The sequence below is a fragment of the Musca autumnalis genome, unplaced genomic scaffold (genome assembly GCF_047663935.1).
Source record: "Musca autumnalis isolate F117 unplaced genomic scaffold, ASM4766393v1 scaffold_2, whole genome shotgun sequence".
NCBI lineage: Eukaryota > Metazoa > Arthropoda > Insecta > Diptera > Muscidae > Musca > Musca autumnalis.
This window is the reverse complement of record NW_027411755.1, coordinates 104,161,917-104,185,599: the sequence shown is the minus strand read 5'-3', so window position 1 is coordinate 104,185,599 and position 23,683 is coordinate 104,161,917. Positions and strand designations below refer to the sequence as shown.

Genomic DNA, 23,683 nt, shown 5'->3' with positions numbered 1-23,683 from the left:
GACGTTCCTCAATACGCTTATGAGCAAATAATATTACGCGAATTTGGGCCTGCTGGAAAAGTTGACCCGCCTATTTCAGATAGCTTTGACTTTGAATATAAAATTTTAGCGTTTTCAAAAACTTAGTTAAAGTCATCTATACAAAATAGTGAAATTTTTTGCTCACGTTATCAAATTTTTAGAAAGGACCGTTTACATAAAAAAGGCGGTGGTGTTCTTATAGCCATCGATTCTTCTTTTTCCTCTAATTTAATTATATTAAATAACTTTGATGATATTGAGTTCATAGGCATTTGTATAGAATTATCCAAATATAAACTATACGTTACATGTTCATATATTCCACCATCATCTGATCCAATTCTATATTTTCGTCATTTGTCTGCAATAAATTCAGTCACTTCGCAGATGAATGATATCGATCACATTCTGATATTAGGAGATTTTAAATTACCTTCTGTTAAATGGCTATCACTGCCAGATTCAGAAGCCTTGACCCATTTAACAACTAATGCTAACACTAATCAACATACATTTGATATTGTTAGTCGGTTGTTGGACATGAACCTATCCCAGATAAATAATATGATTTAGTGTTCGTAAACGTTACCCAACATTTCGAAATTTATATAATACAGCCAATAGTAATCCCTGAAGATGAATATTATCCCACTCTTTGCGTATCTATGCTTAACAATCAATCATTTATTAGTAACAATACAGATAGTTCTTTAAAAACTGTTTTCAATTAGAAAAAATACTAATTTCCGTAAATTGAATTCTCTTCTTTCGAAAGTCGATTGGGCAACAGTGTATGTAGTAATGAAGATGAATTAGTACTCGCTGTTGATAAATTCTATCGTATCTTAAACAATATTCTCTCTAAATGTGTACCAAAAATTCGAATAAATTGTGGAAATAAGTTACCCTGGATCACATCGGAGATAACAGCTCTTAAAATTCGAAAAATAAACTTTTTAAGAAATTTAAAAAATCTGGCTCTACAATACACCTTTTTCAGATGTAATTCGAATTATTTTAATTGTAATTCGAGAATTCTATTTGTAATTCGTAACATTTCATTTGTAATTCGCGAATTCCATTTGTAATTCGAATTATTCCATTTGCAATTCGAATTATTCCGTTTGTAATTCGAAATATTCCATTTTTAAATCGAATTATTCCATTACAAATTTTAATTATTCCATTTGTAATTCGAATTATTCCATTTGTAATTCAAATGATTTCCTTTGTAATTTCAAATAAAATAATTCGAATAACAAATGGAATAATTCGAATTACAAATGAAATAATTCGAATTACAAATGGAATAATTCGAATTACAAATAGAATAATTCGAATTACAAATGGAATAATTCGAATTACAAATGGAATGTTACGAATTACAAATAGAATTCTCGAATTACAAATGAAATGTTACGAATTACAACTAAAATGTTTCGAATTACATCTGAAAAAGGTGTAGATTATTCTAATTAATCCATTGCTTATCCAAATTTACAATTGAGTCTCGTAGATGGTATCAAATGTGTCTAGATAAAATTAAAAATAATTTTTAAACGGATCCAAATGCTTTGCTGATTTTTTTTGCATCGACTTATTCTCAAAAAGAATGTCAGTTAAATACTCCATACTCTTACCAATTATCGCGATTAGATCATATTTCATTGCCATATCTTCAAACCGATGACATCTCAAAAAACTTAGGGAAACTTAAAGCAATTAAAAGTTCTGGTCCTGATGGTGTGCCTAGCATAGTACTCCACCCTGGCCACGCCTTTGTCTTTACTATTTACCCAGCTAGCACTTGGAAGATTGTTTTTTTTTTTTTTTCAAAAATCACATTGCGGAGTCTTTTTAGAGTCCTTTTGGTGATCAAAAATTAAGTCGCTTGTATGATCAGAAAGGGACTCGAAAGTGACACCCTGTAATGATTGAAAAGAGTTCAATTTAAAATACAACAACAAATGTGTAGCAATCACAAATAAATCATTGAGGCGTTTAAAATGTGACTATTTTTTCGTTATTTATTGTCACATTTTGATCTTCATGAAGATTGAAAAAATGCTTAATCAAAAAAGGGTCATGCAGTTGTTTGAAAAGTGATTATAATTATGTATCTTCTGATCATATTTTGAACAGATAGGTGATTAAAAACTGATTGTTGTGTTTTATTTTTGTTTGGTTGTAAATAATTCTCATATACACTTTCTATAAAACGTTGATATAAATGTAAAATATAACATTAAGTGTATAGACAAACACAACACATGTTCAGGTTTTGCCAAGTAAAATGAAGAAGCAGTATTCTAACCACCGCGCAACATAAAGAAAAGAAACAAAAGATAATAAAAAGAAAATTCTTTTAATTTATTTCGTCTAATAAAAAGACTCATAAATGACTCCCTAAAGACTCATAAAGAATTATAAACATGACTCAAAAAAGGCTCGAAAAAGAGTCCAAATTAATCAACAAATCACCATTAAATGATTGAAATACGACTCGAAAAAGACTTTATATACCATCAGAGAATGGGCAAAAATGACTCGAAACTAATGCAGAGGAAGACTCATTTGTGATTTGTTTAGAAGTGTCGCCTGAGGTTACGTTTTCCTCCCGACAAAGGAGTCATTTATGATCAGAAAATGAGCTCATATTCCAGTTTTGATAATGTAGGTAGACTCTGATAGAAAAATTTAGGGGACAGGCATTTTTCCCCTTTTTTGGTCACTCTTCCATAAGTCATATGAGTATATAGTAATATTATTTTGCACGAAAATGTATAAAAAATACATTTAAAATTTCATCTGATGTTTCATTCTGTGACAACAAGACACAATTCCGTATATAAATGCATATTACCTTTTCGATGAGAATTTTTGTGACGATATTTTGCAGTTTTATTACGGCTTGCATAACGTTTATCTCCTTCTGCAATTTTTCGACGCTGATAAATTATGTCTCGATACCATTGCACTAAGTAAAAATGACGTGCGTAGTCCCAAATTAAATTTTCTTCCTGTGCATTCACAGCTAAAAAATCCAGCAGAATCTTTTGGAGAAATTCTGTTCTTTCCTCTTCGGGATCCAATTTAATATTGATCTAAAAAAATACATATATATGAAACACAAATTAAAAAAATTATAGCTACTTACATTAACTACCGGCAAGTCCCCTTCTCTTTCTTGTTCCTGTTTAATTGATTTGATCATGGAATCAATTATATTAACCTTGCATCTAGACTCTACAGTATCTTTTCGCAGTCGAGACGCCACAATTCCCAAGTAGTCTAGTGAAACTAAACGTATACTTTGTTCTATGGATTTATCTGACACATATCGTACTAACATGGTACCAAGAAGGGATAGAAGCAACTCTGACGCAGGCCACTCAGGTTTATTTACCGTTGACAGTAAATCGTGAATAAAATTTTCAAACAGAGGTCGGAAATCAGTTTCATTTGTTCGTGATTTGCATTTGTTGAGAAATGTTGTTAAAAAGTTGCCTCCAATACTTATTGCAACATCATACTTTTTCAATACAACTACATCAGAATTATCTTTTTTCGGATTTGATGCTAACTCTTTATTTTCAAATTCGCTTGCAGTTTCATTGGAACAAAGTGTATCTGGTAAAATTGTAGAACATTGAATCAGTTGTAAAACTAGGGCTGTAACCATTTGTATGTTTCCGCCGTTGTTTGTCACTTTAAAAGGGCGAAGATTTCTTTTCGTTGAGGGTAAACGGTCAATGGATGATAGAATGTCTCCCAATATACTGCTGCGAATTTTATCGTAGTGTTCTTTCCGAAATATCTAAAATACACAAATTGAAGTTGTTTATAAAATCTGATAGATACCTATTTATTTCAAAAAAGATAAGCAATTCACATTTTGTAACTAAATGAATTTTTGTATCCCATTATATTTCCCATAAACAATGTCACATATCATTAATGCGGCCTTTAGGGAATTTTCGTGTAAATGCTCCTTTGGCTCCACACAAAATTACTATGGGAACAAAGATCGTTCCGGTGGCACGGGTTAACGTTAACCGATCGCCATAAAGTTTCATATATAAAGTTTTTTGATCACATGGATCTAGTGTATATGGTAACATGGGGCGACTTCGCCACGTTTTTGTTCAAAATGTTCTCATATCGACACCGCTAAAGCTTTTACAAATATCATTTTTAGTAAAAATATAAGCATATCTTGACTATAACTTTTGATATATAAATGGTTATAATTTTGTTTTTAAAATATTCAGCCTTATTATGGTTAGCGTTGTTGTATCCAGCAATTCTATTAGATTAAATGTTCCTATATAGTAGAAAATATCATTTTCATCGTACAATTTATCATGTGAACCTGTAAGTAGAATGTGGAATGATTTCCATTCTTTGTATATAACATCATTAGGCCTAAACGTATTTCTTTCTTGAAATCATAAGTTCCCAGCAAAAAAAGTCATTCCCAAATAATGACTTTATTCAGTAAATTTTTGCAGTTGTAACTACTTACTGATTTACCCGTAAAAGTCATTATTTTTACATGGGGGTGTCATAGGAAGGAAGTACTTCCTTAAATTTGTTCTTTAAGTACATATTTAACCACTAACCAGTAGTCAAAAAAGCTAAAAAGCGTATGTTCTATTTTTAGAACAGTTGTGGTGAAATTATATTCAAATTCAACACTACAATTATTTTTTGTTTTTATTTCTTCTTTTTCTTTTATTCCGCTCCCTGCTGGTGTCGAACACATGAACTTCTGATTTCTAGCCAAACACACTACACACTATGCCACTCGTACAAAACATCTATGTACATCAACATTTCTTCGTAATTTTGTCAACAAAAAACTCCCATGCCGACGGTGAGCTTTGAACACACAAACCTATAGGATTTGTAGTCGGACACACTAGCTCTGTGTCACCGTACTTATTCCTTAGTAAGTAAGTAGCAAGTAAGTAGTTATGTGTAATCCATTATATATGCACTACCTGATAATGCGGAGTTAATGAGAACTCATTACTTGGTAATGCATCAACATGTGCTTGCCAAATTTTTGCTGGGTTGTTAATCTCAGTCTATAAATAAGTTTACCGGCTGTTTTAAATATATAATCTGTAGCTGGTATTCAACGATCACTTAGCATCCACCATTATCTGGATCATGGTGTGTACGCGATCCCTACGTTCAAAATTAGTATGTATTATGAATGATTTGTACTAAAAAGCAAATATATCAATTTTTAAAGAATTTTTTTGGTAACAAAAATTAATAGAATTGAACCAAACCATACAGCTTTCGCAATCAAAATAATTGTTTGGCATAGACGTTTTTGTAGTCATTGGCGTAGTCGTTTTAGTAGGGATTTTTTTTTGTACCACGAAAAGTTTACGAAAACGAAAACTGTTTCATATATAAATTAAAAAAAAAAAATCAATTGTAAAACAATTCGTTTGAAATCATCTTTTGAACCAAAATTAAGAAATTTGCATTGCATGAATCGTTATATGAGGACTCTAACAGATTTTCGATAGAAAGTTTGTCACATAATAAAAACACGAAATTTGCCGTACGAAAATGTAATAAAGGTAGCAACATTTGTATTTATTATACACAGTTATTTTCCAATATACATTAATTTTATTGTCAAAAATATTTTGCAATTGATTTGTTTTTATTTCTGACTTAACTTTACTTTACGCTTAAGGCCCGGATCACGCTGAAATGTCAGTCATAGTCATGATTACGGCAATATATATTTTTTGGCTGGGACGTACCCGGTTCTCCGTTTATTTGATTCGTAAATTTGAATAAAAAACCCACCGTAGAACCGGTTATTATGAACCGATTGACGTGGGTATCAAATACCTATGAAAATATGGAGTAGCTATGACGTAATGAAGAATTTTCTAAAAAAAATGAAAGAATATAATTGTAACCAAAATAATTAGATCTCCAATATCTAGATTTAAGATGAATTATATGTATATATGAAATTGTTTTTAGAGTAGCTATGATATTTAGGTGGATTCTTTGTAATTATATAAATTGGCCTCAAAATTGGCTTCAATTGCAAAGCAAATAAATAAAAATAAATAAATAAAAAATACCTATCGAATAGCATGCGGGTTCATACCCGTCATACAACCGGTTCGACAGATATATAAAAAAATCCGTACATACAAAGACCACGTAGTAAAACTTTGGATTGCATAGCCGGTTTTTGGACATACCCCAGAGGTGCAAACCTTAAGCCCCGGCCGAAGGCCGGCTGTCTAGAAAAACTTTAAAGTATAGGAAAAACTTTGATGTGGGAAAACTTTGGATCGCGTAGCCGGTTTTTGGACATACCCCAGAGGTAAAATCCTTAAGCCCCTGCCGAAGCCCGGCAGTCTAGAAAAACTTTGAAGTATAGGATAAACTTAGATGTAGGAAAATTTTGGATCGCGTAGCCGGTTTTCGGACATACCCCAGAGGTGAAATTCTTAAGCCCCGGCCGAAGCCCGGCAATCTAGATAAATGATATGTAACTTTATATAATGTTTTAACATTTTTTATTATAAAATGACCAGTTTTAAAAACGGGTTTTTTGATATATCTGTCGAACCGGTTATATGACGGTTATGAACCCGTATACCATTCGATAGATATTTTCATAAACTTTCATATGATAACCACAACAAGTATATCGGTTCATAATGACCAGATAATTACAGATCAAATAACGGGGTACGTCCCAGTTCATTGTCATGGTATTGTGCATCAGTTCATTGTCATGGCATTTTGCACCAGTTCATTGTCATGTCATCTTGCACCAGTTCATTGTCATGGCATCTTGCACCAATGCATTGGATCTGGACTTCCAACAATCAGAAATAAAATTTGCGGACCAATCTAGTATAAATTTGAATTCTATCATTTTTAAACAATTTATTCTATAATAGTTATCATGTTTTGGTGGTCTCATTTATACTTATTTATATGGCATTTATTATTAACGGAACATATTGTTACATAAGCCGAACTAAGAATATATGTATTTCCAAACGCACCGATATTCTACTATGCTTCTCCAATTTTGGATGCCATGTTTTGTGACATCATATTCAACTTGGTCTTTCCATTGGAGTTTTGTCGTCAAATGGCTTGTATTCATATGCCGGTGGCTTTATTCATCCTCTTGACATGGCCCAGCCAACGCAATAGTGGCAGCTCGATACGTTTTACTATATCGGTGTCGGTCGGCGGGTACAGCTCATGGTGTTTATAGACCGGGTCTCTTTTATACTTATGTATTTTTTAATTCCACAAAAAGGAAACAGGTTTCCAAACACAAAATATTTTCTTTCCTTTTGTTTTACAACAATTTACATAGTATTTTTAATTAAAATATGTAAATTTTGCCACTGTCGATCACTTTCTTCTGACTTTTATTTTCATTTTAACAATTACTTTTTCAAGTATACAGCTATTCGGGTACATGATTATTTGATGATTTATTGTACGGGTACTTATCAATTTATTTAAACTCGTGACAATATTATGACAAAGATCGGATCTTTCACCACTTCATTTGCACTCAAGAAAATTCGGTGAGAAAGATCGGATCTTTCACGACTTCCATTGCACTCATGTAAATTCGATGAAAAGGATCGAATCTTTCCAGTCGAACTCGATAATTCGATGAAAAAGATCGGATTTTTCACGACTCCATTTGACCTCATGAAAATTCGATGTAAAAATCTGATCTTTTACGACTTCATTTAAACTCATACAAAAGAACCAGTGAAATCATGATTTCACATAGAGCCACTTCCATTTAATTTTGCTGGGTTTGCAGGCATTTTTTGTATATTTTACACACATAACATCAAATTCTGTCCGTTGACATTAAATATCAACATAATGCAAAAAGGAACATGCTTTCTATTGAATAATTAAAAATTATCTTAGAATTTACAATAAGAAACAGATTCTAGCAGTTAATTGAAGTAGATACCCTGAATTTATGTACAAAAAAACATAATATTACTAAAATAAAATACGTTTAATATTCGACATTAACTTCACATTTAAGTTAAACTTGACAAATTACTCACATTGACCCACTACATCCCTATCATGGGGTAGGCGCACACACTCTTCATATTTCATAATAATATAATTAACATTTGGAATTACTTTTTCCTTGCAAATTATTGGGTTTCTATTATTCAGTAGGGGCCCCAGTGGCGAAGCCGGCTCATGTTACCATATACATTAGGACAATGGATTTTACATCAGGATGATAACTTTTATACAACCTCGTATTGCTATTTTAATGAGTCTTCATTTAATTAGATAAAATCTTACATATAAAACTATTCATTAAAAAACTCACGCACAAATCACTTTGAAATATTTATGTTTTCTTTTTTTTTTAATTATTTTGTGTAAAGTTTTATAAAAATGATATGAAGAGGAAAAATGGTAGAAGTTAAGTTTATTAAGTTTTCCTGCTAAGGTCATAATTTTCTGCATTAAAAACATAATTCAAATGTGTTGTGTTAAATTGTGAACGAACCAAAAAAACGGACTTTATTTTTGGGTGGGGAAGGCATCCTAGAAGTCAACGACATAAATGACAGCCAAAACCAACAGAGCAGGGTTCTCCTCAACCTTATCAAGGAGAGAGTCACCCAAAGTTTCAGGGTAGAGAAGTTACCCCATTAATTGTAGGGGCGACCATACGATACCCCTACGGTGATGACGGTTTCCAGGGTTATCGCTCAACCGAAATCTGAGAAGTTTGAGGAGGTGTCAGGGCCATATGTTACACCCTCCACATCACAAGGGAATCCGAAGGTGTGAAGGTTGAGAAAGTGTTGAGACGATCAGGATCAATGTAAAAGGTAAGTCTTCGACGAATGTGGTTAAGGTACAGTCTTTCAAAAAGACTACATAGGAGCAAAAAAAAAGACACACCAAAGAGTTGTGTGGCGGTTTCTCTTGGCTCCTCATCTGCCTCATTTTAAATCCCATACCAGTAGTGGGATTCTCTAACGCATTTTTTGGTTACCGACAAAAATCGGTAAAATTTAAATGCTTATAATTTCGATAATTAACGAAATTTGACGGTAAGTTAACAACCAAAATAAAGTTGTCGCTAAGGCCTATCGATAGCAACAGTGTTGTCAACTTTTTTTCATACTTTTCATTCATAATTTTGCGTTTTAACGTTACCTATTTTTGTCGGTAACCAAAAAATACGTTAGGGAATCCCACTACAGGTTGACGGAGGTGAAACCATCCAACAAAAGTGCAAACTCGAACGGAACGCGTCTGCGACAGCGTCGACCACTTCAAAGGCCGCAATAGTCGCAGCCAACCAACCCAAAACCACAACCAGTTATCGTGAAGAGTATCGTGTGAGTGGCAATTATGAGGGCTTTTGGATAATTTAACTTTATTACCCAGCAAAATTAAATAGAAGTGGGAAATCATGATTTCACTGGATGTTTTGCATGATCTTTTTCATCGAATTATCATGAATTCGAATGGAATCGTGAGAGATCCGATCTTTTTTATTGAATTTTCATGAGTGCAATTGAAGTTGTGGAAGATCCGATCTTTGTCATAATATTTTGATGAGTTCAAATAAGTAAATTTCGATGAGTTTAAACAATAAAGTATCAAATAATCATGTACCAGAATAATTGTTTACTTGCAAAAGTTATTAGGGGTTATCATAAATGAAATTTTCTCGTGAGTTTTGTTTTTCCGCCGTTGAAACTGAAGGGAGAAAGTGAAAAAATTCATTGCCGTTCATGATGACCCACATTGTTAAAATGAAAATTAAATAAGATGAAAGTGATCAGATCGATAGTGGCAAACGTTGACATATGTACATATTTTAATTAAAGATACTATGCAAATTGTTATAAAAAATATTGGAGGAGCAAAATAGAAGAACCGAGCGTTTGGAAATATATTCATAGTTCGGCTTAGGGAACAATATGTCCTGTTTAGAATAAAAGCCTTACTTAATAAATAAAACCCTAACAAATTTATATAAATTTTCCCATGTGATTGATACATAATTCACTAAATATTAGAAAAGCGGAACCCAAGTTAAAAGAAATATCTTGCAGTTATCGCAAGGGATAAATATGACTTTGACAAATCAATATAATTTATATAATATTAAAAATTAAGTAAATATCTATAACATCTTGCAACTCAACAATAAATGTACACAACGACAAAAGCAGCTGTTATTTGTATTTATAGGTTATGCCATATGAAAATAACATTTGCAGGTTGAACGCAAAAATCGAAAGTTGTATGGATGAGGCCAATTTTGACAAACAAAGAATGTCGAATGTATAAAAGAAGTGATAGCTCATACGACATTGATGGTTAGTGTAAACACCACTTTAGTAGTACGTCCTTATGTATGCAATTGTTTGCTTGAATCCGATTTCAAGTATATGCAATGCCTGTCGAATCAAGATGAAAGCAAGGCGGGTTTTAGATCCCTACTGCAAGTGCCATCTTACATGAGCTGACATTTTTTAAGAGTAAGACGTTATTGGTTCATTCAAGCCATTCGCAAATACTAAGCCGAATCATTCACATCACATTTATGAGCTGGTTCATGTAAGACATTGTATGATGGTTTGTATAGGCTTGACCACATCGACCACAAGCTTGTTTGACTGTAAGTGGCAACTTGTCATTTTCAAGCTTGTGGTCACTTGTGCGTATATTGTGGTCACTGTGGTCGCGTGTGCGCTAGGGATACGTATTACCAAGCAAAAATCGATCTTTCGATCTTCTGATTCTTACTTAGAACTCAAGAATCGATCTTTTGATTCTTACTTAGAACTCAAGAATCGATCTTTTGATTATTAGTTAGAACTCAAAAATCGATTTTTCGATTCTTACGTAGGAATCAAAAATCGATCTTTCGATCCTTTGATTCTTACTTAGAACTCACTTGGATAAAAGAATCGTTCGATCGAGATGTCTCCTTAGTTGAAAATGTTAACGTTTTAGTGTACAATGCTTCGCGTTTAACACTGCCGTACCGTTAGATTAACTTTGTTCATCAGTACAACAATTAATATAGTATTGTTGTCTTGCTCTTGTAAACGTATCTGAATTTAATAAGTAAGTTTCGCAATGTCATATTCCAATGGTATTTTTTGCCATTCTACTTTATTGCAGTTTATTTAGTCCCCCCGGTTAGTGGGCGGACTATTCCCGACTTTTTCTTCAGGTGTGCTTATGAATTGTCGATGGGGTTAATATCTAGACATTGGAATGGGGTATAAATGACTTTCGTACAGTTGTATAACAACCAAGTCCTACATAAATTAGATTTATGCTTAGGGGCGTTGTCTTAGTAGTACTTATATTGCAATATGTTTGAATTTTCAGGGCCAACAGGACTAAATTTTTTGACACTTTTGGTAAAATCATGTTTTGAAACATCTAAATAAACTTCCTCTGTCATTGTTTCCTCCAAAATCTGGATGTTACCAACGTCACTGCTTGGTATACAACTCCATACCATAAATGACAGTTTTCCAAACTTTACGATACCCAGCAAAATGTTTGTAGCCAAAGAAGTAGTTGAATCATGAGTGCAAGTGATTTCGGACTACATCTTTTTACGTGAAAGAAGTCTTGATTTTTACAAGGGCATGGTGCAGTGAGGATGCTGTCTAATTTGCTTCTTAAGCACACATTTTGCATTAGTTCTTTGTAGTGGGTAAATATACTTTTCGTGGAATGTATTTTGTATTGATATTTCGATTAATTTGAAAATTGATTCGCAAGCGTGCATTTTGAGGATATGGGAGAAGTTAAAATCTATTAAGCGCGGATTTTTCATGATTTGAGACCTCAGGGCCATTTAGAAAAGAGTATTTAAAAGTGTTGTGGTAACTTCTAATTAATATTTATGGCCTCTTTCTCTAATTTCATTCAAATCACTAACAAACTCATGTTTTTGTAGAACATTTTTGTTTGAAAAAACAGTTGTTTGATAATAGTTCGATAGTCTTAATGAAATTGAAATATAATGAATATAAAACAATGGAATATCTCAAATAAATCATTTTAAAAAGCGACTGAGTGCAAATAAATATCAAATAATTTTATTCTAGAAAGTTAGCTTTTATTACTTAAAAATACCCAAAAACATCTTAAAACGCTTCTTGCATAGAGTCATGCAAAATAGGTGATAAACATCTAAAATTGATTGCATCCTAGCTGCACCATGTCCTTGTAAAAATCATGACTTCTTTCACTTAAAAAGACATAGTTACTTGCACTCATGATTTAACTAATTTAGGCTACAAACAAATATACAGTCTGATATTTCTTGCACCTATGATTATCTTTTTGGATACAAACATTTTGCTGAATAATTAAAATACCATGAAATAAATTGATTCTTCTGTTCTTGAGAATTTTCTTTGCAAAAAGTCATTATAAATCTAAACATTGCTAAAATGTGAAAATTTTATGAAATGGATTCAAATCGGACATTGTCAAAATGTGAAGAACGGAATGCATTTTTCATGACTCTGCGTAGACTGCTTCTAAAAAATCTATTCAATCTTTACTTCACATAGAACAACTTCAAATAAATTTTGCTGGGTATGTATTAAATTTTTGTTTTCCATGGCTGTTAGGGGGTTTCGCAACACTTTTTGAGACCCATCGTGATAGTACAGCATACTTTTAGTCTAATCAGAAAATATAACGACATGCCGATACTAAAGATGGCGTGAAAAGTTGTCTGTAACAAGTCTGAATAGTTTCTATATACCTATTGTGCTGGGAGGGCAATGGTTTTTACCTAGTCACTCGTGATGAGTGCTTGTTATTATGTAGCACTTTTTTTACTTTTCCATGTGACACACTTACTCCAAAATCATTTTTAATAAAAAAAAATAATCAATTTTCTTGTGCTGCTTTGGGATCTTTCGTCAATTTCTTTAATCATTCTCCTGTCAATTCGTGTGATTACTATTTTGGGTCTGCCATGTAACGGCTTCAGTTTGAAACTGGCTTCTTTCTCGGTGCGGTAAATGATGTTGTATACACTTCTCAGCTTACGAGAGGTGACTTTAAGGATTTCTCTTTCGGATTTACCGTTGTTATAACTGCAATAGACCAAACGTAGCATATTTTCCGAAACCGTTTACCTGACTTTCTCTTTTTCTGAATATGCTGTCTATGTTACACACACAAAAATTAATTTCTGATCAAAAATTATGGATCTATATGTCCACATACCATAAAAGTCATAAAAATCCTTAATTGGAAAAAATCGCGGGGAAAACCCCACAATTTTATTCCACATTCATTAATTTTGCAATTAATTAGTTGACATCACAAAAACCAGGTACCTATGCATTTTGTCCGTTATTTCCGACCGATTTCTGCATTTTTTGGCTTGATGTTGTCATTAACAAGTAAATCAACAGATATTTACAAAAAGCCCAACATTATTGAAAGAATTCCTAATTAAATATCTACATTTTTAAAAATTCATCATTTGCAATAATATTGTTGACTAACTGTAATTTATTTTTGTTTACATTTTTGTTTGATCTCATTTTCACACAGCAACATATGGGTGATGGTGTGACGTCAATGACATGACCATCCATATGTTTGCATGTGTGTGTTTCTATGTTTTGATTAATTTTGTTTTGAGTCGTTCTGATCATTTGAGCCTTTGTTATGTTTTTTTTTTTTACCGCAGTCCTTTTCTTCTCATATTCTACTGCATTGATTGTCACTCAAACATGTTTTTGTTGGAACAAAACCGTTAGAAATTTGCAATGTAGTAGAATTTTGTGGTTTATTATTTTTTTTAATAAATTTAGTTCGTGAGGGATAAAGACTGCGGTAAGTTGTATGGCTCATTGTATTTTTTATTAGTTTTTAATTTATTTTTTTTTTGTTAGAAATAAACGCTCGTTACAACTGTGCCTACCACTACCCATATACACAGCATATAAATTTATGAAGGTGCTTTATTTTGCCCATGGGTTTGTGGTTCAGTCTGGAGTAGTTAAATTCGCTATCCCTCCCAGGAGAAACTCACGTCGCAGCCAGCGATAAATTTTATTTCGCATTTCTTGTTGCGATTGCTGAAAATTTTCGACAAACTTTATTTCGCATTTCTTGTTGCGATTTGCTGAAAATTTTCGACAAACTTTATTTCGCATTCTGGAGCGAGTATTGATGAAAATTTTGGAAAAAAAATTTCTGTTGTGAATATTGGGGTAATTGTTGGACAGTTTTTTTTTTTGGACAAATTTTATTTGGGTTTGCATAAATTTTTTTTTAAAAAATTTTTTTGGAGAAATTGCTTTGAATTTATTTTTCATTGCCGTGTTTTGATAATTTGTGTGGCCCGTCGTTAATAATTGGAGATTTGTTTGCTGTTTAAAGAAATATTTGCTGTCTTCAAGAAACAAGTGGGCAATATAGAAAATTGTTTGTGGCCCTTTGTTATTTTAAAGTTTGTTGTGCTGAAACTAAAAATAATTGTGTGGCCCTTCTGGTATAAAATTTGCTGGATTTTTTGTGGCGCTGAAAATTAAAATTGGAGCCATTTTTTGTGAAATTTGCCGCCATTTTGAAAAATTGTTGTTCGTTTGCAAGATTTGTGTGGAAAATTTGGTGACATCTTATTTTTGGAATTTTGCTGTCATTTAAAAATTTGTGAAACCTGTTGTTTAATTGTTGTGTGCTGTAAAGATGATGCCGAGATCGCCACCAAATACAACAAAAACAAATGCTAGTGGTACTAAAAGTGTTCCAGTTGGTGCCTCAACTTCAGCCGGAGGGTCAAATGTGCCTACCACTGCTGGAACTTCTATTACTATTGCCGCTACAACAACAGGTGTTATCACGCAGCCGATTACAACAGCAGCAATGCAAAGTGTTTCCCAAGTAGAGATGGATAGTTTAAGGAAACAAATTGACGTGTTGCAGCTACAACTGGCGAATTCTCAGCGCTCACTGAAAGCTGCATCAACATCAAGTTCAACACAAATTGTTACTGGTAACATTTTGAGTGAGTATAGTGGTGGTTCCAGTAGTGCCCAATCTGAAGTAGACACGAATCGCCCGAGTGTCACACCACAATCTTACGTAACCAATGATCAGCCTACTGTATTCCGCCATAGTCAGCCGTCGCCTCTGCAACCTGCTCCGTCAGCCGTTGCCCAACCGTCGCTGCCAACTTCTCTGCCTGCATCTCAGTCGCCCTTGACGCAGCCGTTTAATGCCGTTCAACAGCCGCCATATTATAATAACTTCTTGATGCCACCATTGCCAAAGAAGTTGTACGACTTGCCGAATTTTAGTGGTGTTCCTGAAGACTGGCCAATGTTTTCGACGGCATTTGAACATTCAACGGCAACCTACCAACCCAGCAAAATGTTCGATGACAGATCATGAGTTGAATCATAGGTGCAAGTGACTTGTCATAGGTGCAAATTTAGGTGAATCACCGATGAAATTTACAAGGGAGTGACACCTGATTTCACCTGTTCATTGTCATGGCATTTTGCACCAGTTCATTGTCATGACATTTTGCACCAGTTCATTGTCACGGCATTTTGCACCAGTTCATTGTCACGGCATCTTGCACCAGTTCATTGTCATAGCATCTTGCACCGGTTCATTGTCATGGCTTCATGCACCAGTTCATTGTCATGGCTTCTTGCACCGGTTCATTGTCATAGCTTCTTGCACCAATGCTTTGGATCCGCATTTTCGCAAATCAGAAATAAAATTTGCAATACAATTATGTAATTTGTTAAATTAATAACAATACAATGCGCAGATGATTTGTATCGCCAGATGTTATTTTTCTTTATTTTGTATGTAATTTTCAAAATTATATATTATATTAATCTGCAATATCATATTTATCTCTTCCGATGGCTGCAAGATACTTCTTTCAACTTGGGGGTTCGGTTTTTCCAATATTCGATAAATTATGTGTCAATCTCTGAACCAAACGATGGTTTGGGAAATCTAGTATAAATTTGAATTCTGTTATTTTGTTTCAAAAGAAAAAGCTTATCCTGTAATAGTTACCACGTTATGGTCTCTTTTATACTTATTTTACCGATCTCCTACTTTGCTTCTCTCACTTTGCATGCCATGCTTGTGATATCGTGATCTTTCCATTGGAGTTTTGTTCCCTCGGGTCGCATAACGTCAAATGGCTCGTATTCATATGTCGGTGGCATCTTTATCCATCCTGTTAACATGGCCCAACCAACCCAATAATTGCAGCTCGATATGTTTTACTATATCGGTGTTGGTCGGCTGGGGAAGCTCGTGGTGTATAGACCGGGTCTTTTTCATACTTCTTTTTAATATCCACAAATCGAAACAGGTTTCCAAACACAAAATATATTTTTCTTTTGTTTTATATCAATTTACATTGTATTTTTAATTAAAATATATAAATTTTGCCACTATCGACCACTTTCATCTGACTTTTATTTTCATTTTAACAATTACTTTTGCAAGTACACAATTATTCGGGTATATGAGTATTTGATAATTTATTGTGTGGTTACTTATCAATTTATTTGAACTCATGATAATATTGTGGCAAAGATCGGATCTTTCACGACTTCAATTGCACTCATGAAAATTCGATGAAAAAAATCGGATCTTTCATGACTTCGATTGCACTCATGAAAATTCGATGAAAAAGATCGGACCTTTCACGACTTCAATTGCACTCATGAAAATTCGATGAAAAAGATGGGATCTTTCACGACTCCTTTCGCACTCATGCAAAAGAACCAGTGACATCATGATTTCACATGGAATCACTTCCATTTAATTTTGCTGGGAATATAATAATTTTGAAAATTGTTTACGACTGCAGAAAGCGTTGAAGGGTGATGCCAGAGAATGTGTGAGGTCGTTGCTCATACATCCGGACAATGTGAACACGGTGATGGAGCAACTGAAATTCCAATATGGCCGTCCTGAATTGTTAATATGAGGGCAGTTGAAGCACGTGAGGGAAATTCCGTCCATTAGTGAAAATGCTGTAGAGAAGTTGGTGCCATTTGCAATAAAAGTACAGAATCTTGCCGCCTTTTTGGAAACAGCAAATGGTCATTAACATTTATCAAACCCTACACTAATGGATGAGTTAATTCAAAAGTTGCCCATGAGTAAGAGATTGGAATGGGCTCAGTACTCGTCGAATTTGGAATCGTGGCCTACAGTTTTGGATTTTAACAATTGGTTGAAAGGTGTTGCCAATTTGATTCGAAATGTCCAGCTTACAACAACAAGTCGTCCAACAGGTGAAACCAAGAAAAAAGTGGTTCTGTATGCGTCTGATGATCAAGATAAAGAAGAAGAGTGCCGATTATGCCCTAGACAACACAAATTATTTGATTGCAAGAAATTTCATTCCATGTCAGTGCCGAATAGATGGAATGAAGTGAAGAGGTTAAGGTTATGTTTTTCTTGCCTTGGTAGTGGACATTCTACTAGAAATTGCCGCCGTAGAAAGGAATGTCATGTAAATGGTTGCCAAAGAAAGCATAACAGATAGCTGCATGACAAGTCAAAAGATTTTGGTGAAAATAATTCAAATTGTGTTGCTGCTCGAAGTGATCCAGATGCAGAACCAGTGCTGAGTTGTGTTTCCAGTATTTGTGAGAAATCAAACTTGTTGTTCCGTGTGGTGCCTGTGAAGCTTTATGGTCCGAACTGTTGTTGAAACGTTTGCCTTGTTGGATGAAGGTTCGTCGGTGACAATGATAGACAGTTCCTTACTGAGGCAGCCGCCGTAGAAAGGAATGTCATGTAAATGGTTGCCAAAGAAAGCATAACAGATAGCTGCATGACAAATCAAAAGATTTTGGTGAAAATAATTCAAATTGTGTTGCTGCTCGAAGTGATCCAGATGCAGAACCAGTGCTGAGTTGTGTTTCCAGTATTTGTGAGAAATCAAACTTGTTGTTCCGTGTGGTGCCTGTGAAGCTTTATGGTCCGAACTGTTGTTGAAACGTTTGGACTTAGTGGCCGTCAAAGCAAGCTGAATTTAAGCTGGTATGGTGGTAAGTCTTCTCAAGAAAGTGCAATGGTGGTTGATCTTCATGTGAGTGGAATTTCTAAGAAGAGGAAGTATGCTTTGAGAAATGTGTATGGTGTTCCAAATTTGAAATTGCCGACTCAAAGTTTTAACATGAAGTCAAATAAGCATTATGAAGTGCCAGTGCAGCCATACAACAACGTGACGCCTAAGTTGCTCATCGGACTTGATCATTGTAATATGGGGTTGCCAGATAAAGTTGTGCCATTGGAAGAAGGTGGACCTTATGCAGCGAATACACCCCTAGGATGGGTAGTTTTTGGTCAGGTGTGTGGAAGACAGCCTACATCCCACACATGTTTGCTGACAGCTCAGCCAGAGCAAAATTTATATGATTTGGTGCCAAGTTACTTCGAAACAGAAAATTTTGGTGTGAAGGCCCTGCCGACAATAGAGGGTAAGGATGATGTTCGTGCTAGACAGTTGCTCAAGGATTTTACGATAAAGGTTGCCGGAAGATTTCAATCCAGACTACTATGGCGTGATGAAAATGTAGTCCTGCCGGATAGCTATTCCATGGCCTTTAATCGACTTGGTAGAATTGAGCGGAAAATGAAGAAGAATCCTGATTTTGGTGCCGACTACAACAGAATCATTCAAGATTATGTCAACAAAGGGTATGTACGAAAGTTAACATCATCCGAAATATCTATTTGTAGCTCGAGAAGTTGGTATCTACCACATTTTGGTGTGTTGAATCCCCTGAAGCCTGGGAAACTTCGCCTCGTGTTTGATGCTGCCGCCAAAGTCGAAGGAGTCTCTCTAAATTCGAAACTATTGAAGGGTCCTCAACAATATAGACCACTGCCTGCCGTCTTGTTTAATTTTCGAATGGGGAAAGTTGCTGTCTGCGCAGATATCAAAGAGATGTTTCACCAAATTGTTATTGCCCCAGAAGATAGGTGTTCTCAAAGATTTCTTTGGCGTGAAAATGAATGTTGCTCCCCAGATGTTTATGAGATGACTGTAATGACGTTTGGAGCCGCTTGCTCGCCTTGTATTGCCCAGTATGTGAAAGAGACCAATGCCCTAGAATTTCGTGATAGTTACCCCAGAGCAGTGAAGGCGATTATCGACAACCATTATGTTGATGATTTTGTTGACAGCTTCGAAACATCAGAGAAAGCCATAGATATATCGATGCAAGTGCGTAAAATACACAAATCAGCTGGTTTCGAGTAGCGCAATTTCACATCGAATTCAAAAGAGGTTGTCGTGGCTCTGGAGGGTAATTTAGGAAGAAATTTCAACTTCTGTGATGATTTAGCCGATGTTCAGTTTTCCACAGAAAAGATTCTAGGCATGTATTGGTGACGACGCATTTAAGTTTGAGTTGAAATTTCTTCGAGTGAGACCAGACATCATCAGTGGAGAGAGGTGTCCGACTAAGAGAGAATTATTGAGTGTTGTCATGTCGGTATACGATCCCTTGGGCTTATTAAGTCACTTCATGGTAACTGCTAAATTGTTATTGAGGGAAGTCTAGAGATATGATATTCGGTGGGACGAAGATATCCCAATTGAACTGTTTGACATATGGAATAATTGGCGTGATGAATTGAAGAATGTGGCCCAAGTGAGTGTTCCCAGATACTACTTTAGAATTGGATTGCCTGAAAGAGTCGAGTTGCACATTTTCGTCGATACCAGCGAAGACGCATTTGGTGCCGTGTCGTATTGGAGGTCGATAAAGTCAGATGGTGAGATTGAAGTCTCGTTTATTACCTCAAAAACCAAATGTGCTCCGTTGAAATCAATGACCATTCCCAGACTTGAACTTCAAGCTGCCGTATTGGGAACTCGTTTGCTGTGCACCATCGAGAAGGAACATTCGGTCAAGGTTTCCCGACGAATTTGCTGGAGTGATTCTTCAAATGTCATCAATTGGATAAATTCTGACAACAGAAGATATAAGCCGTTTGTCGCCCATAGAATCACAGAGATTTTGGATTCCACACGTCCTACTGATTGGAAATGGTTGCCCACAAATTTGAATGTTGCCGATGAAACAACAAGAGCCAAAAGAAATATGGATTTCTCTTTTAATTCTCGCTGGTACCAAGGTCCACAATTTTTGCATCAGCCGGAGGATGATTGGCCCGAAATGATTTCAACCTCCAATGATGAGCCGCCTGAAGAAGAGCTTCGTTCGAAATTTGTTTCAACGGTCAGTACAAATGTTGTTATTGATTTTAATCGTTTCTCTTCTTTTCTCAGGATAAAACGTATAATGGGTTATGTCCTGAGATTTGTCGAACGTTATTTGAAGAAGAAAATTGGAGATGGAGAAAGTTGTTTAACAGTCGCCGAATTGAAGGATGCCGAAACTGTTCTTTGCCGCCTATCTCAACGTGAAAGTTTCGCCTTCGAGCTGGATGTTTTAAAGTCTGGTGGTTCCATTCCAAAAAGTAATGAGTTGTACACCCTGTCGCCTTATATTGATGAGAACAATTTGATGCGAGTATATGGACGTATTGATGCCGCCAGTTGTTTGCCTATTGAAACCAGACGTCCCATTATACTTTCGCCAAAGCATCGCCTAGCCGAACTTATTGTTGTCCATGAGCATAAACTTATGAAGCACTAAAATTTTGAAGCCACTAATGCCGCCATAAGAAGAAGTTATTTGATTCCTCGACTTCGAAAACTATTAAAAAGCTGTATCTCCAAATGTAATGTCTGCAAGTTACGCAGTGTCTCTCCATTGACGCCATTTATGGGTTCCCTGCCTAGCGACAGATTAACTCCAAATGTCCGTCCATTTGCCTATACCGGGTTAGATTATTTTGGCCCAATTACCATCACCATCGGTCGACGTCATGAAAAACGATGGGTGGCTCTGTTTACATGTTTGACGATCAGAGCCATACATTTGGAGATTGCCTTTGATCTGTCAACCGATGCCTGCATTTTAGCTATACGCAACTTTATAAATCGGAGAGGAACACCCATAAGAATACGGAGTGACAATGGCAAGAATTTTGTTGGAGCAGACCAAGAAGCCAAGAGATTTAAAGAAGTTTTTGAAGTGGTCCGCGTGAAGGATGAGTTGTCTACAAAGGGCATTGACTGGCAGTTTAATTGCCCATATAATCCATCAGAAGAAGGCATTTGGGAACGGATGGTTCAATGTGTCAAAAAGGTATTGCGTGTAACGTTGAAGGAAGTCTCCCCTAGAGAGCACACGTTACATAGTTTTCTCATTGAAGCCGAAAATATAGTCAATTCGAGCCCTTTAACCCATCTGCCTGTTGGTCCCGATGAAGAAGAACCATTAACGCCGAATCATTTTTTGTTGGGCCATCCAAATACGCCAGAAACTCCAGCCGGAACAAATGTCGACAAACCAGCTGTGTTGAAGAAACAGTGGCGTATCTCACGACAGCTTCGTGACCACTTTTGGAAAAGGTGGATCGCCGAATATTTGCCCACACTAACAAGAAGAGCTAAATGGTGCCAGTACACAAAGCCCGAATCCCCAGGTGACTTGGTTATAATTTGTGATCCTGATGTCTCTCGTCGTGAATGGAGAAGAGGTCGAGTGCAAGAGGTGTACAAAGGCAAAGATGGTGTAGTCCGACAAGCTGATATTGTCACATCGACTGGAGTCTTGAAGCGCCCCGTCCCCCCATACCATTGCTATCGAAAACGATATCGTTTTCGAATGTTTCTCGAGAGTTTTGCGGATATTTTGTTCGAGAACGACACACGAGAATGAATTAAAAACGATTCACTCGTCGCTCAGTTTGTGGCAGGAAATCCTTCGATTTCGAATATCGTTAATAATATTATTAGCGAATGATTGACGATAGTTTTACGATAGTGGCGAAAAACATTTTTTGTGGAGTTTCTTGATGTTTCTGTTATGTATCTTTTCCGTTTTTATTTCTTTATGTTTGCTACGCGATATTTAACTGTTGATAAACATTGTTGTCTTGTGTTTGGCAACCTACCCATATGTTGTCTTTATCAACACTTATTGTCTATATTATACGTAGCATTTATATCGAAATTATTTGAAAAAAGCAAATGGGAATTTTTTACAAACAATATAATTTTTTTTTGAAACAAAAAAATTTTCAAATTAAAAAATGTTTCTCGAAACAATTTTTCTTGTGAAGAAAAAACATTCGCCAAATGTTCGAAAACGATATCGTTTTTAAACTTTTGACGAACAAAAGAACAACGTGCTTGTGTACACCCGAAAAACATTTGCCAATTCTTCGAATGTGATATCGTTTTCGAAAGTTGTAGCGAACATTCGAATAATATCCGCAATTGGTATGAGGGGGTCTCTAAACTTGCCGTCTTAGATATTGAATAGTGAATCGGGTCGATTCACGGGGGCGGGGATGTCGCTGCCGCTCATATAATTTATTTTTGTTTACATTTTTGTTTGATCTCATTTTCACACAGCAACATATGGGTGATGGTGTGACGTCAATGACATGACCATCCATATGTTTGCATGTGTGTGTTTCTATGTTTTGATTTATTTTGTTTTGAGTCGTTCTGATCAGTTGAGCCTTTGTTATGTTTTTTGTTTACCGCAGTCCTTTTCTTCTCATACTCTACTCCATTGATTGTCACTCAAACAGGTTTTTGTTGGAACAAAACCGTTAGAAATTTGCAATGCAGTAGAATTTTGTGGTTTATTATTGTCGCCCTTTTTTAATAAATTTAGTTCGTGAGGGATAAAGACTGCGGTAAGTTGTATGGCTCATTATATTTTTTATTAGTTTTTAATTTATTTTTTTTGTTAGAAATAAACGCTCGTTACAACTGTGCGTACCACTACCCATATACACAGCATATAAATTTATGAAGGTGTTTTATTTTGCCCATGGGTTTGTGGTTCAGTCTGGAGTAGTTAAATTCGCTATCCCTCTGAGGAGAAACTCACGTCGCAGCCAGCGACACATCCTATTCTCAAATCTGTTCGAGATACTAATTTTAGTTATTGCGCTCAAAAGTTATTGCGGCTTCAATTCTGATTATAAGAATAAAATCTTATAAAAACGCTACTCATTATATTGAGAAACATTTTTAATTTATGGCTTCCTACATAATCGGGTATGTTCTGGCATTCACCTCTGCACCTCACGTGTATAGAACACACCTAAAGCTGTTCTGCAACACACTTTACACCTAGTTGGGGTGTATTCCTCACACTGAAATGTTGATGGCGAGAGCTGAGTGAATCCTTATTTTTTAAAGAAAATAATTGAAATTTTCTACAAAAAACTGCATAGAACCAAAATTTTATTTGTTTTCTATGAGCATTTAAATACAGTAGAAATCGCTTATAACGTCGTCGTTTATAACGTCATATCGGTTATAACGACGATATCCAAAAGTCCCAAATCTCTGGGGCCCTTTATAGCCCTATCGCTTATAACGACATATCGGCCGACGTTATAAGCGATTTCGACTGTAAATATTTAATTTTCTTATCAAAATATGATTTAAAAATGTATTTTTAAATTTTTACTTGAAGTA

The 23,683-nt window shown here is 35.2% G+C and overlaps 1 protein-coding gene across 4 annotated transcripts in view; it reads right to left on the bottom strand.

Annotated features, from left to right (window-relative positions):
• Nipped-B (Nipped-B cohesin loading factor) overlaps nucleotides 1–23,683 on the bottom strand; it is a 512,008-nt gene that overhangs the window by 269,435 nt on the left and 218,890 nt on the right. For all 4 annotated transcript variants that reach the window (XR_012410391.1, XM_073968650.1, XM_073968649.1 and 1 more), the window contains 2 exons: nucleotides 3,179–3,838; nucleotides 2,885–3,125 (listed from right to left, as the gene is read on the bottom strand). Coding sequence is in view for 3 of the 4 variants with exons in the window: in XM_073968650.1 (XP_073824751.1) it covers nucleotides 2,885–3,125; nucleotides 3,179–3,838 (901 nt within the window). In the remaining variant the exon portion in view is untranslated. The remainder of the gene's footprint in view (nucleotides 1–2,884; nucleotides 3,126–3,178; nucleotides 3,839–23,683) is intronic.